The sequence below is a fragment of the Garra rufa genome, chromosome 5, assembly GCF_049309525.1.
Source record: "Garra rufa chromosome 5, GarRuf1.0, whole genome shotgun sequence".
NCBI lineage: Eukaryota > Metazoa > Chordata > Actinopteri > Cypriniformes > Cyprinidae > Garra > Garra rufa.
This window is the reverse complement of record NC_133365.1, coordinates 14,138,435-14,157,425: the sequence shown is the minus strand read 5'-3', so window position 1 is coordinate 14,157,425 and position 18,991 is coordinate 14,138,435. Positions and strand designations below refer to the sequence as shown.

Here is an 18,991-nt window from a genome sequence, read left to right as displayed (position 1 = left end):
CAAGCAACACATGTGACAACATCATAATTAAAGTTAAAGGAATTGCACATTCTGCATTCATAACACATATGAAGGCACATGTGAAAGGCTCAAATAGAGCTAGGAATCTTGCCAAAAACAAGACGGTCCTATATAATAATGTACATCAGCTCAATAATGCCATATGCCATGTCTTTCAAAAGCAACACAAACCCACACTTGAATCCATTAGACACATTTGTCCTGCCATCTGTGCCATTCATTGTGCATTAACATGAGTGTGCATTATCGTCATTGTATAGTCATTGTATAAATCTGTATGCAACGTTGGTTATAAATAGCAGGTCATATGAAAACATGTGATGAGACTGCAATGAAACACTGTGCAAGAACCACTGTGCTAAATATGGTTTCTGAAGAAGATTTATCCTCAGTATGTGATTTCCATATTTCGGCTAAAATTACCATATATCTTAAATATTCTTATAAGAAATGATGTATTTCAGGTTGTACGTAGTATAGATCCCCACACTGCATTTAAATGAGCTAATGTATATGCAGGGATTGACAGCCCTTTCAGGGCCATTATAAAGATTTGGTTTCCTCTCTAATCACAAGTATAATACACTACAAAGTTAAATGAATAGGATTAATGGAGAAATATTATGTACTTTAATACATTCTCCTTTTGGTTCTATTCTTACAGTATGTGCTATTAAGTCAACTACATTATAATTAGTTAAAAGCTAATTGGAAAAGAAGTAAATGTGGATGAAATGGCAGAAGGATTCTAACTAAAAAGCCATCAGTGGACCAAAAAACTGATTCATATATCCTCATGAACTGCTAGTGACTGAACAGGTGCAGGTGTAAAGAACTAGCTTCAATAATACCAAACTGCATGGCAGGGATGTGCAGTGAAGCCATTAAACTTAAAATAACTGTCTCTCAACATATTAACATAACTCAACTATTGCTGTCAAAAAGTTCGCGTTAACACAGGCAATTATTTTTTTTAAGTTAAATGGGCTTAAAAATATTTAAGGGGTAGGGCTAGGGTTTGCCACCCCACTCACAACTGCTGCTTCTGTTTTTTTTCTTGGCAAAGAAGTGCATTTATTTAGTCACAGAATTTCATTATGACAACATCAAATAAGAGACTTTTAGGATGCGCACTTTAACACCACTTCAGCTCCAGGTGCTATTCAAACAAGTGCAGGAAAGGTACAGGTGACAAGGAGCTTCAGTAGTAAAACAGTGAACTGTGGTTAGATGAGATTTTGTCAGGCCATATGTCAGTAAAAATGAATTTACCTGTCCTGTCAGTCATTATACTGTGGTAGTAACACGTGAGCTTTTGGTAATCGAGTTATCTATCGATTATTCTGATGATTAATTAATTGGATAATTCTAATTAATTTTTTGTAGTACACTGTAAAATGTTTTCACCAGTTTCACCAGCTGCCTTAAAATTTTAAGTTAAATCAACTTCAAAGTATAAGTCATTTTAACTCATTTTATTGTCATGAGTTGAAATGACTTGTAGTTTTAAGTTGATTTAACTTAAAATTTTAAGGCAGCTGCTAAACTTACGTTTTTAAGTTGAAACGGGAAAACTTTTTACAGCATAGTAAAAATAGACTAATAAAAAATAAAAAGTGAACAATAGCCTTTAAAATTACTTAAAATACATATTTAATAACAAGGCAATAATAATAAGATCAAATAAAGTAGCAAAAGCAAGTAATCATATGATTTTATTAAACAAAACTGTTAAAATACATAATGTATTACAAACAATAGAGCTAATGTACATTACGCATTATAACAAATGACTGCAGAGGGTGCCAACGGCCTATCGATTGTTTTTTTTTACTTTACTGGATCTAATCCTTGCTTAATATTGACTAAATAACATTTAATTTAAATGTCCACTTGTTCTTTAATAACTGGCCATTTCTTTATGATAGAAAAGCTACAGACACTGTCATTTCTTAAATATGTGGAAATCAAACCGTGTATATTGAGAAATATAGTGATGTATTATCCTGTGCTTGCTAGATTTATAAATTATTTACCTTACAAATCTGATGAAATAGCGCACCTTGAGTTCCCAGATGAACATTATAATAAACCCAAACTCACAACAACATGCAGAGATTTAGTTTGAGAGGCTACATACATGTAAATGATAACAGTTTGTGTGGAGCAGCATTTACTTTAAATGGATTAACACATGTAAATAAAGCGCATATGTTAAACCTGCATCGCATATATTTATTTAATTAAATTGTAGCGTTTGTGAATTCTTAATAGCATTAACGCTTTATTATGATTTTAAAATGAGTTTAATATGTGGAATGTGCCACTTCTGGTATTTTGTTGATTACTCGACATGGCAAAATGCTATCAAGGATTTTTTTTTAAATCGAATACTCAAATAGAATCGAGGAATTGTTGCAGGCCTACACTAAACTCAACATATTAAAGTGAGAATTGAAGAGCAAGTGTGCCTGCAAGTTTTGTTAGGCCATCTGATAAAATTATGATGCTTTGGACCCTTGCTGGGAAGGAAATTTTCAGGCTGGAACTTGAGGTACTTTAATTGAATACCTTTTACCAGACACTGTGCCAAAGACAGACAGTGTGCCATAAATCCAAAAATTTTAATCCTGTAATTAAAACTTTGTTTTAAAATGCTACAGTGTGCACAGTGGGAGAATCTATTTATAAATTAATTCTAATGCAAGCCTCAAGCTCCCACTAGGGCTGCACAACTAGCAAATACCATTAAAAAAGTAAAGTGATGGTTGCTTAAGGAAACCAATTAGACGACCACCATGCTTTCATTTCTTTCATAAAAGAGATTGGCTGATCTGCAATTAGCGTGATCGACTGAATGCCAGAATAATGGAAATCAGAACATATGAAAGGAGAGTGACTTGCAACAAAACCAGGATCTCCTCCTGCATGTTTTGGGAAACTCAGTGAGGGAGTTTAAAGAGAAACTATACACAGTTTGTATGCAAAGTAGACAGTCGAGATTGAGTGGTAATGCGAGTCCTGAGGGAAGCTTTGTGAGTTCATAAATGCAAAAAATGTTGTTTATTTTCTCTCCGTGTTTACAGGTGAGCCAAGCGCCTCCCTCCTCAAGCAGCCCAGTGGCTCTAAATCTCAATGTTCTTGGTTTGTTCTTTTAATAGATCAGTTTTTTACATGACATGTATTTTTTTCTCTTATTTATGCATTCTGTATATTATTCAGCTTCCCCTTTTGATTCACATGAGAGACATGTTTTTTACTGAGATAACCATGTGGGATTGCTGTGATAAAGTATGTGTGTGTGAGTGTGTGTGAGTATGTGCAACAGGAATAAGTAGTTTTTTTTTTTTTTTTTTTTACAGATTCTTCCAATAAAAACTTAATTTAATATCATGTATCTATTTAGCTTTCAGAATATTGATTTTGATCCCCTGCTACCTATGGAATCTAATGAAAGGTCAGACAGTACACACTTAGAACCTGTTTATAAGTAACATTTGCCTTTGGTGAAGATACAGATCAATGCTTATACTTGGTAGTAACGTCTCAAATGTGTCTCCTGTGACCACCTGCGATTGGTTTAATGGAGGGGATGGTCTTAATAAAGTATCTAAGTTTTACTTACATCGTGATTTGCTATGTTACTTTTGTTGAAAACATTTAAAGCTAAATGTCCACATATTCATGTGCTTATATTTTCTTCTAAAGCAGCACAAATTCAACAAAGCTCTTGATTTAGTATATAAAAATTTGACATGTTGGTAGGGGATCATTGTGGTCTGTGAGGAATCCCAATAGATTACAGTATGTGCTTAACTACAAATGTGATATGTTCAAATTCCCTCTATGACTTGAATGTGTTTTTAAGAATCTGACCAAAAAATGTTTTGGACTCCATTTACATTTGTAATTTGGCACTAACCATTTGTGATCTGATCCCAAAAAGCATCCTAAAGGGGTCATGAACTTTTTGTTTTTTTATTTTATACTGTTTTCTGAGGTACATTTTTAATGTTTTCCTGTTTTGACCCTCCTTATCAGAACGCTCGGTTTGAATAGGCATGGCGGATTGTAGTCTCAGAAGTAAACACTAACTGCTATGTTTGGCTAACAGTTGTGTATGTTTACAGCCTACATCCTTCATAGATGCACACTGCTGTGATTTAGGTTAAAAACACATAAATACTCAGTACATAGCAAACAATCTGTAATAACAAATAAAGCAATAGTGACCAAAACAATTTGTCAGCACAGCATCGTCTTTTGGTTTAAATCTTCCTGAAAATCTTCTGTGAAATTGTGGCTTGTTTGTAAATTAATCTGTAGTAAAATGAAGTAAACAAAGGACCAAGTTCTTACTGATGCAGTCTGTAATAATGTCATTAAAAATAAAGTTAATCAAATAATGTGTATCGTTTTGTTTGTGCATAGACCTGCATCCATCTCTCATTTTTTACACTAGATGTGTAAATCAGTGGGTGGGGCCAGTGCCATTTCATGACCAATTTGTACGTATTTTACAAGCAGGCTAATTCGTACAAACTTCATTCTACCTTACTTCTACAATTTTGTAAATTATCAGTCTATAATTTTAATGGTAGGTTTATTTGAACAGCGAGAGACAGAATGACAACAAAAAAAAAAATCCAGAAAAACTTTTTTTTAAGTTATAAAAGTTATGAATTGTTTTGCATTTTAATGAGTCAAATAAGTATTTGATCCCTTATCAATTAGCAAGATTTCTGTTTCCCAAGTGTCTTTTATACAGGGTCACGAGCTGACATTATAAGCATTCTCTAAAAGGGTGTGCTCCTAATCTCAGTTTATTACCTGTATAAAAGACACCTGTCCACAGAAGGAATCAATCAGATTCCAAACTCTCCACCATGGCCAAAGACCAAAGAGCTGTCCAAGGATGTCAGGGACAAGACTGTAGACCTACACAAGGCTAGAATGGGCTACAAGACCACCACCAAGAAGCTTGGTGAGAAGGTGACAACAATGATCATGAGATCGGTGAAGAATCAGCCCAGAACTACACGGATCTTGTCTATAATCTCAAGGCAGCTGAGACCATAGTCACCAAGAAAACAATTGGTAACACACTACGCCGCAAAGCACTGAAATCTTGCAGTGCCCACAAGGAGTGTGCCTGCTCAAGAAAGCACATGTACAGGTCCGTCTGAAGTTTGCTAATGAACATCTGAATGATTCAGAGAACTGGGTGTAAGTGTTATGGTCAGATGAGACCAAAATCAAGCTCTTTGGCATCAACTCAACTTGCCGTGTTTGGAGGAGGAGGAGGAATGCTGCCTATGTCCCCAAGAACACCATATCCAACATCAAACATAAAGGTGAAATCCTTATGCTTTTGGGGTGTTTTTCTGCTAAGGAGACAGCACAACTGCACCGCATTAGAGGGACAATGGACGGGGCCATGTATCATCAAATCTTGGGTGAATCTACCTTCAATTATGGTAATGAAAATGTGTATGGGTCGTGGATGGGTATCCAGCATGGCAAAGACCCAAAACACACACCCAAGGCAACAAAGGAATGGCTTAAAAAGAAGCACATAAAGGTCCTGGAGTGGCCTAGCCAGTCTCCAGACCTTAAGCCTATAGAATATCTGAAGTGGGAGCTGAAGGATTGAGTTGCCAAACGTCAGCCTTGAATCCTTAATGGAGAAGATCTGCAAAGAGGAGTGGGACAAAATCCTTCCTCAGGTGTGTGCAAACCTGGTGGCCAGCTACAAGAAATGTCTGACCTCTGTAATTGCCAACAAGGGTTTTAAGTCAAGTACTAAGTCATGTTTTGTCCATTTAGAATTTTGTCTGGATTTTTTGTTGTTATTCTGTCTTTCACTGTTCAAATAAACCTACCATTAAATTATATACTGATCATTTCTTTGTCGCACATTCCACAAACTTGTTGTTTTGGCAGACTGGCTTCAATAGAAGCCATTACAAGAAAGTTTTGAGCTCTGTTTTTAGTACAATGACCTCTTATATGCCAAAAGATCAAGGAAAATAATACAGTAAATGTAAATCCAAGTCTGAATTTTATAGCATCAATTAGGACCAATGAAAGCCAGACATGAAAGACATTTTCCAACAAATGTGCCTGCTTTTATAACCCATGAACATATAGCCAGCTTCACTTAAATTCGTATGAATTAACATATTCAGTTTGGCAATTGCTATTGTTAAGCTAGACATGTATGCCATCAGCTGTTCCACTTGTGAGGTTCTTTGTAAGATTCTTTATGAATGGCATTCTCTAAATGTTGGCAATACCTCCAATTTGTCTGATAAAGACTGAATGTAGACTGAGTGGGTCTAATGGACATTTGAGTGTGGTCATTTATGTATATATGCAAAGGACAAGTAAAAGTGCAGATGACCCTTATATGTGAATGTGTTCTCTAAATCTATAAAACTGCTCTTACATTCTGTATTAGAGTAGGAGTGTCATAATAAAAATGAAAGATATCAATACAGCATCAGGGAAATGCCTAAAATGTGAGTCAAGGAGGGGCCTTGAGAGGCGCATGCAAAATGACAACCCAGTGTAAAGAAAGTAGTTTATGTTGAAAAACTCACTGAATGAACCACAGGAGACTCAGTGAAAGACTTAAAAATGAACCAGTTTGTGTCTCTCTGAGACTTATAGGCTATTAAAAGTTAATATAAACCTATATATACCTCATACACGAGACTTACTTGCATACAGTACTGTTAATTTTTTAATTCTATGAATATATATAACAAATGAGACTGAATTCCAAATACAAGCTCCTTTGTTCTCTGTTGCTACTGTATAAAACTTCTCTGATCTCATTCCCAGATCAAATCCAAATCCTCTCCTTCAGGATTTCATGACCTTTCCCAATCCTAACCTAATTTCAACCCCATTCCCATTATTTGCAAACAGGTACTGTAATTCAATAAACTCAAAACTCCAAAATGAACTTTTAAACAAAAGAGGTGATTATCTCTTTGATTATGCAAAGTACTTGTGTGCTAACAAATAATTAAAAGCAGTTTTCACACTTCTCCTTGAATACTAAAATAATAATGCTAATTAATAAATCACACATGCATAAAACTATTAAAGACATCTGGTGTTTCTAAGATGTCATATCTAATATAATAATCATATCATCGTATATGAATAATAAATGCATGAACTCTTGAAACTCAAAACATTCCAGGATTTTCACTTTGCTGGAGACTCAGAAACTTAATGACAGGGCTGCAGTCTAGAATAAAGTACCATCTCATATTAGTAAAATACTGCACGTCAGTGGCCCAGGAAAGAGGAAAGTGTCTTACCGGCTTTCTTAGGCACACGGGTGAAGGTTCCCTTCACAGTTCGGCAGTGAGAGTTGTCACCTCCACACACACCACACTTATCCTCCACCTTATTGGAGCCAATTTCCCTGTCACAGCCCACTTTCTGAAAAAAAGGGAGAGGGAGATAAAGAGAGGGAGAGGGATATGCAAGACACACTGAGAAAAGAGACAAGAGGTGCTATCAGAAATACTTCAAGCTTTCATCTTTGGATATGTCTGCATATGATATGGTAAAAATATAGCTGCTTGTGATGGTTTTGAAGTATTTCCCATGTTGCTATTTTAGTCTCAGAAAAAAGGTGTCACCAAGAAACAGTTCTGTTTCTTTCGAAAGTACAAAATGACATTGACAAATATGAGACACGCTGCAGCAGTTTGCTGAACAAAACTTTTAAAAAGGTGATATATATCTACAAATAAATCCTAAAGCTTCTGTACACTAGCTGACACGCTATCAATCATTTTCTCCCCAAAGCTAATCACTATTCATTGTCCATTCCATCTACAAAAATCAATGTACTTCTATCAACCCCATCCAGAGAGATCCATTCCTCAAACACCATTTATTGTGAAGTGGCACTTATCCTGTACACACCGCACTGTCAGTTGCACAGCTACAAACCACAGAGGCAACTCACAAATTTATAACAAAAAGTAACAAGGCTGTACAGTGTGACAGATTTCCCTACACTTGCACAATTAAAATTAATCATATGTGCAGACTCATTTTTATCTATTCAGAAGTGTGGCATAAGTTTCAAATTGGTCTTACAGGCATTTTAGTGAGCACAAGTCTGTGAGTGCAGCAAGTACTTAAAAATCAGACTAGGTAATGTCTCTCTACACTGCATGCTGGTGTTCCCTTCCGGAGGGAACTCTACGCTGCGTCCTGGCGGACACTATGGGAACTGCCTTCAGCATGACCGGTTCTGAAACAAGCTATAGAACAACGACAGTGAACTTGACACTGGCCGGCGCCAGCCCGTGACGTCATCAACAGGCGCCTGCTAGTATAAAAGCAGGTGCCTGAGAGCACAACACCATCTTTTTGTCTTCAGAGTCCTCCGTTCTAGCGAGTGAGTATAGCGATGCCTAGAGGAAAACTGTTTAGGAAGTGTGCGGATCCGTGTCAGAGAAATCTGACACCTGATGACGCACACGACCTCTGTGTGATGTGTTTGGGTGAAGAGCACGCACGCTCCGTAAGAAGGAACGGAGTGCGTCCACTGTGAGAGTTTCACCATGAAGAAACTCCGTTCTCGTTTGTCCCTTTTCTCGAGGGAATTGGGACATCCATCCGCCCCACGCGGCTCCGGTCCCACGGCAGCTGAGGCTGCCCCGCGGCTGAGATCGTGGGGATCACAGGTGGAGCTGGCTGACGAGTTTGAGAGAGGGCTTAGTCTCTCGCGCCCGTCAGCCAGAGACGAGGACGCGCTGCTAGTGGAAGATGTGTTATCTCTCACATCTTCCGATCCTGCAGCGAGTGCTCTTTTGGCTTCAAGCCAGGGCGAGCAGGAGGCTGAGATGGAACAAGATGAGCTCTCTGAGTCCATACAGCCTCCCTGCCCCGCATATGAGGAGTTGATGTCTGTCATGGACCGCGCGGCTACCCGTTTAGACCTTCAGTGGAAGCCCGCTAGGGAAGAGGCCGCCCTGGGTAGACTGGACGAGCGGTTTCTTCCCGGCTATGACAAACCAACTCCCGTGAGCCTCCTATTCCTTCCTGATCTGCATAAAGAGATCGAGAGGGCATGGGACAGGCCATATTCAGCCCGCATTCACAGGCATCAGCATGTGAACTATGCTGATGTCGAGGGAATGCCGGAACGTGGATATGCTTCGATGCCCCCCATTGAGCAGACGTTTGCGAACTATCTCTCAGCGGGAGGGACATCGATCCTGAAGGCTCCGACCCTGCCTTCCAAGCCGTTGAAAGAAACATCTCGGCTGAATGGCAGGGCATATGCGGCAGCGGGTCAGGCTGGTGCTGCTCTGCACACGGTGGCAGTGTTGCAGGCGTACCAGGCTGATCTGCTGAAAGATCTGGACCGTGGTCTGGGGCTTTCCCCGGAGGAGGTGGCTGAGCTGCGCCGCACCACAGACCTCTCTCTGAGGGCCACCAAGCAGACAGCGACCGCGGTGGGCAGGTCCATGTCGGCTATGGTGGCCACAGAGAGACATCTGTGGGTGAACCTGGCGGACATCGGGGAGAAAGAGAAACGCTTTCTCCTCGATGCGCCGGTTTCGCCATCTGAGTTGTTCGGCACATCCGTCGAGGCGGTGGTCGAGAGATTCAGAGAGGCGAAGGCGCGCTCGGCGGCTTTCAAGTCATGTATTCCTCGCCGGTCCACGCCCCCACCTGAACACCGGGGAAAACCAGGCCCGTCCTGGTCCAAGGGCCAGAGACGAGGCCAGGTCGCCAGTGTGGCCACTCGGGGCCCTCCCCCCGGGAGGAGTCGGTCCCAGAGGAGGCGTGATGCGCGGCATAGGAGAGGGGATCTAAGGGAGACGATCCAGCGCCGGCGTGGCGGCAGGCCTGGATCGGGCACCTAGAGTCTCCTCTCCGGTTCCCCTCACGTCCGTTCGGCTACCTGCCCCTTCTTTTTCCCCCTCGCCAAAGACTCTGGGGCTGGGCCGATGATGAGATTGATACTCAATCTGATAGCCTGGTATGTGAACAGTAAAGACACTTTTAATAAAATATTCAAATATGTATGTGTATGTTTTCTTTTGTCTACCAGCTCCGCTTGGGTGATTGTTATTGCAGTTTTCAAGCTCCTCTTGAGTTCTACTGCCACCAAGTGCCGAGTGTAGCCAGGTCTCCCCTCGTTTTATAAAAGAAAACAGTGTGTAGAGACCTCCACTCGTAGAAATCCCCTCTTGGGTTAAGCGTTGCCAGGTTTGAAACCTCTGCTAGAGTAAGCTTGGTATAGACATGATCCAACATACATATACATACGAGAATATGTAATAAAAAACCCTCTTGAGCGTTGTTAAGCTGCTTCAAGCGAAAAAAAAAAAAAATCGCTCTGCTGAAGCCTCCGCTCGCTCAAACCCTGCTAAGAGTAATACTCTTTTTGCATGAGTGTAGTCAGGTACCTTCCCTGTGTATTTTCATATACACACATGTGAGACCTCCACTCCTAGGAGTTTGTGTGTTAGGGTGAACAGAGCGTCGTCAAGGCTCCCTCTCTGAGAGAGAGATGTTTTACTGAAGCCTCCGCTCTCTTTAAAAAGCCCCGCTTTTAAGTAGAAATCTTATATATTTGGCTGTTAGGCCCCATTCTGGGCCTCGCTAAATTATTTTCTGGTATTGTGACTAAAACCCAATCCGCCAGAATTGAGTGTAGCAGGCCTTTCCTAGAAGGCCTCCTCTCTGTGAAGTCCTCTGTAAAGAGAGACATATAAAGATAATACTTCTTAGCGTTGAATGTAGCCAGGTCATTCTTAGACCTCCATTCATGAGAGCTTTTATTGGTTTGAGTGTCGCCAGGCTCCCTCTGTGTGAGGTATTTCTGTTAAGCCTCCACTCTCCAGAAATACAGGCCGAAACACAATATTGCAGCTCTACTTTTCTGTATATGAGCCCTTTTCGTGGACCTGTCACTACAAGCGTTGAGCGTAGTTAGGCCTCCCTTCCTCGAGAGGGTGTGCATACCAAGGCCTCCACTCGATAGAGCTTCCTCAGCTGAGCGTCGTCAGGCTTTGTTGCGCTCGAGAGAGCCTGTAACCATTAAAGCCTCCCTCGCTGAAAGCTCCGCTTCCGGGTTCTGCTATCGCCCGGGAATAATACAGGTGTCTTCCTCGCAAAACGCTTAGAGCACCTCCTCAAATCCACATTAGTGGTGATTACTCACGCAAGTTGTTTTGAGCATTCCCTAAAATCCACGTGAGTGGTAAGTGCACTACTTAGGCACTTCACTAAAATCCATACTTATGGTAAGGTTCCCTCCCGTAAAGGCAGGGTCCTTTTTCAAATCCTTTACGGTTGGACCACGCAGGGAAATCCTCCGTGCCCATTTTCGAGTTGGTTCCAAAACCCTTAAGTTTTTTCAACTCCTTTGATAAGCACAGTGTAATAGGTCTCCTCTCTGTCACAGCCACAGTACTGAGACCTTCACTCTCACAGTTATAGCAGCTAGCAGGCCCATGGGTGCCTCGCTGACTATTTTTTTGGGGGAGTGCTGTCTTCCACTCACCAAAAAACTAGTGTTGCAGGCTTCTCTCTCTAGAGATGCAGTCTCGGAGCCTCCACTACACAGAGCTAGGTGATAAATGCTATTTTTCATTATTTGCTCTACTGTGAGTATTTGCCATTTCTTGAGCGTCGAGTGTAGTCAGGCCTCCCCTCGCTTAGAGCGTTTCACTTTGAGGCCTCCACTCTGAAGAGTTTCCCTAAGGAGAGCGTCGTAGGCCTCCTCTCGCTTTAGAGAGTCTTTCTGCTGAAGCCTCCCCTCTCCAGAAGCTCCGCTTTCAGGCTTTGCTATCGCCTAGAGACTGCAGTCTGGTGATCCTCTCGCTATGCTCTGGGCACCTACTTAAAACCACATTTGTGGTGTTTACTCACGCAAGTCCTTGAGCACTCCTTAAAATCCACATGAGTGGTAAATGCGTTTACGCATTTTTCTCAAATCCACACTGGTGGTAAAGGTCTTCCCCGACTGGCGGGTCCTTTTCTAAATTCTTTACGGTGTGGGCCACGCAGGTAAACCTCCGTTCCCATTTCTTGAGTTGGTTTCGTACAAAACCTTTTTAGTTTTTCCAACTCCAATCCCGATAGCACTGCTAGCAGGATTGAGTGTTGACGCCTCTCCCGGCCTCCACTCTCCAGAAGAGCTCCACGAAGGTAATTCTGTCGTACAGGCTATTCAGCCTCGCGGATTACCTTCAGGGTTAGAGTGTAGATAGGTCATGAGACCTCCACTCTCAGAGTTCTTCTTTGCTAAGCACGGAAGTGTGTTAGGCTTCCTCTCTTGAAAGCCTCCACTCTCCAGACTCCACTCAGGTAGTACTGTAGCATAGGCTATTCAGCCTCGATGAACACCTGTAGTGTTGAAGTGTAGTAGGTCATGGGACCTCCACTCTTAGAGTCCTTCTTCTGCTCGCAGAACATTGCCACCAGACTCCACTTAGGTACTGTCGCATAGGCTACTCAGCCTCGCTGATTACCATCAGTGTTGAAGTGTAGTTAGGTCATCAGACCTCCACTCTTAGAGTCTTCCTTCTATGAAGTGTTGTTAGGCTTCTTCTCAGAAGCCTCCACTCTCTAGACTCACTCAGAGTCCTTCGTTGCCTCCAGAGATTCACTAGAAGTAGGCAGTCCGACTGCACAGGCTATTCAGCCTCGCGGACTACCTCTAGTATTGGGTGTAGATAGGTCACAGACCTCCATCCTTAGAGTCGTCCTCTGCTGGGTGCAGAGTGGTACCAGGCTTCTTCTTACCAAAGCCGCCACTTTGCAGAAACTCCACTCAGGTAGTTCTGCTGTACAGGCTATTCAGCCTCACTGACTACCCTCAGTGTTGAAGTGTAGATGGGTCACGAGACCCCCACTCTTAGAGTTTTCCTTTGCAAGACACAGAGTGCTTTCTTGGCTTCCTTTGAAGCAGTCACTCCTCTGAACTCCTTGTAGGTAGTTCTGCTGCACAGGCTACTCAGCCTCACTGACTACCTCCAGGTTTTGAGTGTAGAGGTGTCACGGCACCTCCATTCTTAGAGTTGCTCTCTGGAAGGCGCAGAGTGTTGCCAGGCTTCCTTTCGTTGAAGCCTCCACTCCTCAGAAAATCTCCACTTAGACAGGCCTGCTGCACAGGCTATTCAGCCTCACAGACCATCGTCAGTGTCAAGTGTAGGTAGGTCATGAGATCTCCACTCTGAAGATTCCCTCTGAGCAGAAGCTCTACTCGGGTAGTTTTTGTTGCACAGGCTATTCAGCCTCACTGAATACCCCCAGTGTCGAGTATAGCACCTATACCTGTTAGCACTAAATGTTGTCAGGTCCCTAGAGCAGACATTCGCTCTGCTGAGACCTCCATTCCCTAAAACTCCGCCCATTATGTCAGGGCGTTTATGAGCTCCATCACTTAGAGAGCTAAGTGTAGTAGGCTTCCTAACTAGGCCTCCACGCTTGAGAGTTACGTGCACAGGTAGCCGAGCTAGCCGTGGCAGGTCACTGGGCCCCAGCGACTCTCGCTGAAGCAGGGGTGATTTTCCTTCTTGACTCCTCATTCAGTCAGTTTGATCACTTATCCCTCGGCATGGCAGCGTTGGTATAAACGTTCCCATAGTGTCCGCCAGGACGCAGCGTAGAGTTCCCTCCGGAAGGGAACGTCTGGGTTACGTATGTAACCCCTGTTCCCTGAGGACAGGGAACGAGACGCTGCATCTCGGGGCCATGCCTCGGGCCCTGCACAGACCTCCGTCCGACAAAAAGATGGTGTTGTGCTCTCAGGCACCTGCTTTTATACTAGCAGGCGCCTGTTGATGACGTCACGGGCTGGCGCCGGCCAGTGTCAAGTTCACTGTCGTTGTTCTATAGCTTGTTTCAGAACCGGTCATGCTGAAGGCAGTTCCCATAGTGTCCGCCAGGACGCAGCGTCTCGTTCCCTGTCCTCAGGGAACAGGGGTTACATAAGTAACCCAGACGTTTTGCGGCACAATTAGGCATAAAACTCAATAAATCAAAATAGAAGATACTTGTTTGCCCTCTGAGCACCTACTAAGTGCGTTGTGCCAAAACAGAGCCATAGCAACTAGAAACACTGACATTATACACCAACATTAAGATTTGTTTTGTAGATTAATCTTAATGAAAAGAAAGTAAAATCTGGAAATAAAAAATAACTAAGTTATAAAAAATAAATACGTTTCTGTGCTGGTGGGAGAAAATGACTCATAAAAATGTCCTACTGATGTTTTATTTTTTACTAAAAACAAATCTCATTATTATGTATTTGCTGCCATTCTTGTTGTAGAACACTAAATAATTATGCAAAGTCAAATGTTATATTATTATAAAAATATTCACTTTTGTTTAAAACAAGTGGTTATGAAAATGAGCTACTTTGCTGCACACCATTCTATTATTGAGGCGTTACTGTGAAAATACTAGCAATATTATTTGAATTTGTGCTAATGAAGTTTTAGCACACTAGCACCAGTTTTAATATTTGAAAGAATAAGCATACAACTATGAAATATAAAACTTATAGTGAAATTCAAAAGCTTACCACACACTCTCCACGCACGCAGATGCTATACGGGTCTTTGTAAGAACACCTTGTCCCATCATGCACCAGCTGCTTCATGTAAGCCACGTCACCTGTTTCCTTTGACTGGCAATAAAGGTGACATCTTTTGTTGGCTGAAAATATAGAAAAAGATGAAGAAATATTATTTGATAAGAAAGAGCACAGCTGGACTGTTGTCTGCTGTATTATTAAATTAGGTTATGGGAAATGAATAATAATATTCAACCAATAAAACTTGTATATGGGCCATTCTACAGAATTGGTGCAAACTGCTGTCACACACACACAAAAACATTTAAAAAGCATTTAAATTACTAAGACTAAGACTCTTTTATTATCTATTGAAAGCCACAATAATATTTAAAATATCAGTAAGCTTAATATATAGAAAATCATCATTTATTGGGTAGTTTTAATTGGGAGGTGGAGGTTCACTTCAGCAGAATATAAATAAAATGTTACATGTTAACAGCCAAATCCCACAACACATCTACTTTTGCGACCTTTTAAATAAGTTGTTAATGCAATAAAACAATAATGCAACTAAGGCCAAATTATGAGAAGCAGAAACTGTTAATTCATTGCTTCAGGTTATGCAGTCTGTAAGTTTCCCTCTCCTGCTGAGCTGACCTTTATCATTCATTAATTTGTCACGTCACATCACCATAAACTGAAGCTAGTCTGTACCGGAAACAGTATTGATTAGTTCACCTCTCGAGTCTTTGGGTTCAAGTCATTCGTTCCCAGCCACATAAGCTATAACGATATGAAGTCCCAGAAACAGAATTGATTAGTTTATCTTACAAGCCTTCGGGTTTGAATCGTTCATTCTTTTGTCATGTGTCCACTTCATGGCTCAGTATCTTACAACAAATACAAACATGACATATTATTAACTGTATATTGTTATTATGTAGGTATCTTTGCTTTATCAAAGTAATTTTTCCTAGTCAGACGTTTAAAGTTTAAATCCTGTTTATTACTACATTCAATTACAGAAATTCACAAATGTATGTGAGACATAATAAGCTACAACCAGAAACGCATCACTGTTAATGTGTTTGTAAGGAAGGTTGGGAATTATTAACTCATTTCTCTATCCACTACTGCTGTCACGATTGATTGGAACAATCTACCTAACACTGTTTGGGAGGCAGACACACTCTGTCAGTTTAAATCTCTTTAAACTGGCCTACACTTAACACATTAACACATTTCTATAATCCAAATCCATTAAAGGATTGTTAGGCTGCATTAATTAGGTAAAACTGGGAACACTTCCCATAACACCTGATGCACTTGTTGCATCGTAAGGAGAATGGCATCTACGCTAATATTAGTCTGTTTTGTTGTTATACCGAGGTCACCGTAGCTGCCAGATCCAGTCTGTATTCAGATCAGATGGTCACTGCAGTCCCTCTACAGCCCTGAATGTCAGCGGAGACCACATCAACTAGATGAGCCCCGGAGACAGATCATCAGTAAAGAACTCATCACCTAGATGGCCTTTGGTGCAAAACCACGGGAACCCTTTGCAGATCTGACTTTGCTGCAACATGGAACTTTTGCACTATTGACACTATTGTATTATTTAATACTGTATAGTTGCTTTGACACAACCAGTATTGTTAAAAACATTGAAGGTGAAGGATGAAGGATACTGCTGTCAAGTTTCTCACTGGCTTTAATGTTGAGCAACATGGGCTTTTCATCAGAAAACATCACATGAAGCGACTACGGTAAGGGCAAAGTTTAACAAAAATGACACTCAAAATGACACTTTGTCGCCTTGCATGTGAGGGCACTCTAGAGGCCTGAGAAACACACTGAGAAAGTGGACTTTAACACAATTGGAATGGATGTGCTGTGGTTCTTTTAGGAGAAAGAACACATTTGCAAGCTGTGTGTGGACAGCTAAGCTGGTCTCTGCTGAATTTGCTACACACTTTGCCTGCTCCTTCAAAACACGTAATGGCAGAATAGTATATGCTAATGTATGGCAGAGAGAATCTGGGAGAATCTCAACCCGTATTGTTAAAAGCTGTCACGTCTCGGACCTGAAGATTGGAGAGGTGAACTAATCATTTCTGTTTCCTATGTAGAACCAACAGGACTCGTCCGTCCCGAGTCACATTAAAGATAGTTCAAATTGAACGAATCGTTCATGAACGACACATCACTATTAGGAAATATTCTTGCACCCCCCTCTTTCATAGCTACAAGATGTTAGTAGATAGGTCCCATAATTTTGAGGTAAATTGTTTTCAAAAGTCTGAAAATCTGTGCGTAACTTTAAAGGAACATGCCACTATTTTTGAAAATAGGCAACTCCCTTAGAGTTAAACAGAATCTGATTAGACCTGTTGCACCCATGGTATGGCAGCAAAGTTTATTTTCTTCATATCGGCCTAGAAAATCACACCTTTTCTTTTTTCGTCAGTCTTAGTACACAATGTAACTACAGAAGAGTCAAGTTTTAAATACTGTAGGAAAACTATCAAGACTCTTCAGTCAATTTTAAGCAAGATGCTAATGGTCTAATCAGATTCAATGATCTATGCTAAGCTAGGCTAAAAGTGGTACCGCCAGAGCCGGAGATCGGCTGAATGGATTTGAAAACAGTAAAACTCAGCTGTTTAACTTTGGGGAGTTAGAAAATGAGATGTCGTATTTAATGATACATTTTCAAAAATAGTGGCGTGTTCCTTTAAAGAACGTCACTACCGAACATCTTTTTTCTGCAATTAAGCACACTTTTTTGGGAGTTATCCGGTAGTGACATCCCTGCTTTTTTTGGGTGTTATTCCGTAAAATTGTCACTACTGAAACATGTCATCATTGTTTAGGTAGCGACAAAAGAGAACACATAATGCTTTATTTGAGGGCAATAAACAATAAACATTTTAGTACATTTATGCACATTTTTTGTGTTTTAGTATGTTTTAGTAGTTTTTTCGTATGTGGTTAAAATTCTGTAATGTGATGTGGTCGCTACCACATGGGATGTTTTGTCAAAAATAAAGTATACTGAATTATCAACTAAAATGTTTAGTGTATGCTAATTAGGTTTCACTGTTTCTCAATGGTTCCAAATGAAAAGAAAAAAAGTACAAAAGTTTCATTGCCGTTTCATTACATTACAGTACAATTTACATTTGTGAATGATAAAGATGAAATTTGTAAATGTCATAATGTACACACCCTCATGTTGTTCCAAACCTTTTACGTTCCAAAAAAGAAAAAAGTCATACAGGTTTGGAATGACACAAGTAAACGATGACACAATTTTCAGCACAGCACAGTATTGGGACGCAATGAAATGAATGTATATTGTGTAAATATTAACATGGTAATGTAGATGACACTAGTAAACCTTATGGAAGTGTTTGGTCAAGTAACTTAATTATGAAGCATGCCTTCACAACTCAGTGGAATTAATTCTACAGCTGAATAATGCACACATAATTAAAATTCATGAGAACAATCCATTATCCTACCTCACCTTAGTACTTGTAAATGCCAGCATACACATCACAATTGAAAAAAAAAAAATCTTAGAAGATATATTTTTAGACTTACAATTAAGTGATTCATAACTTATTTTAAAATAACACGTATTCATAAACTTTAATTACATTTTAATGTTCAAGAACTAGTGATTAAGTATCAAGGCTTGTGTAATAAAAAAATAATTTATGTGTAATTAAAAACAATGAAAGTGTTCACAGAATAGTGAGGTGGCTTTTAGTGACGTTTCTCACTGGCTTTAGCATTGAGCAACATGGGCTTTTCATCAGAAAACATCAAATGAAGCAACTGCGGTAAGTGCAAAGTTTGACAACAATGACACTCAAAATGGCACTTTGTCGCCTTGCATGTGAGGGCACTCTAAAGGCCTGAGAAACACACAGAGAAAGTGGACTTTAACACAGTTGGACTGGATGTGCTGTGGTTCTATCAGGAGAAAAAAAACATTTGCAGGCTGTGTGCAAATGGGTTCTTTCTCCTCACAGCTAAGCTGGTCTCTGCTGAATTTGCTACACGCTTTGCCTGCTCCTTCAAAACACGTAACAGCATAATAGTACATGCGAATGTATGGCAGAGAGAATCTGTTGTTGTCTTATCGTGTCTGCATTAAAATTAGGGCTTGGTGGAATTGTGGTATATACTGTTTCATTTACAAGTAAGAGCCATGAAGAAAAACAGAGCAATGTGAAAATTGGATGTGATACAAACAAGAAAAGACAGGCATGGGCCCTGAACCAGTATGGTTAGGCACAGCACATTTTATAGTTTAGTTGTACAATACCAGTCAAAAGTTTTTAAACAGTAATATTTTTAATATCTGCTCACCAAGCCTGTATT

General features: G+C 40.6%; 1 protein-coding gene across 1 annotated transcript in view; it reads right to left on the bottom strand.

The window, feature by feature from the left end:
* The window catches only part of adamts3 (ADAM metallopeptidase with thrombospondin type 1 motif, 3), a 97,113-nt gene that overhangs the window by 33,009 nt on the left and 45,113 nt on the right, over positions 1-18,991 (bottom strand). Inside the window, exons 6-8 of the mRNA XM_073839532.1 lie at positions 16,306-16,360; positions 14,606-14,739; positions 7,356-7,479 (exon numbers count right to left, since the gene is read on the bottom strand). Of these exons, the coding sequence (XP_073695633.1) occupies positions 7,356-7,479; positions 14,606-14,739; positions 16,306-16,360 (313 nt within the window). The remainder of the gene's footprint in view (positions 1-7,355; positions 7,480-14,605; positions 14,740-16,305; positions 16,361-18,991) is intronic.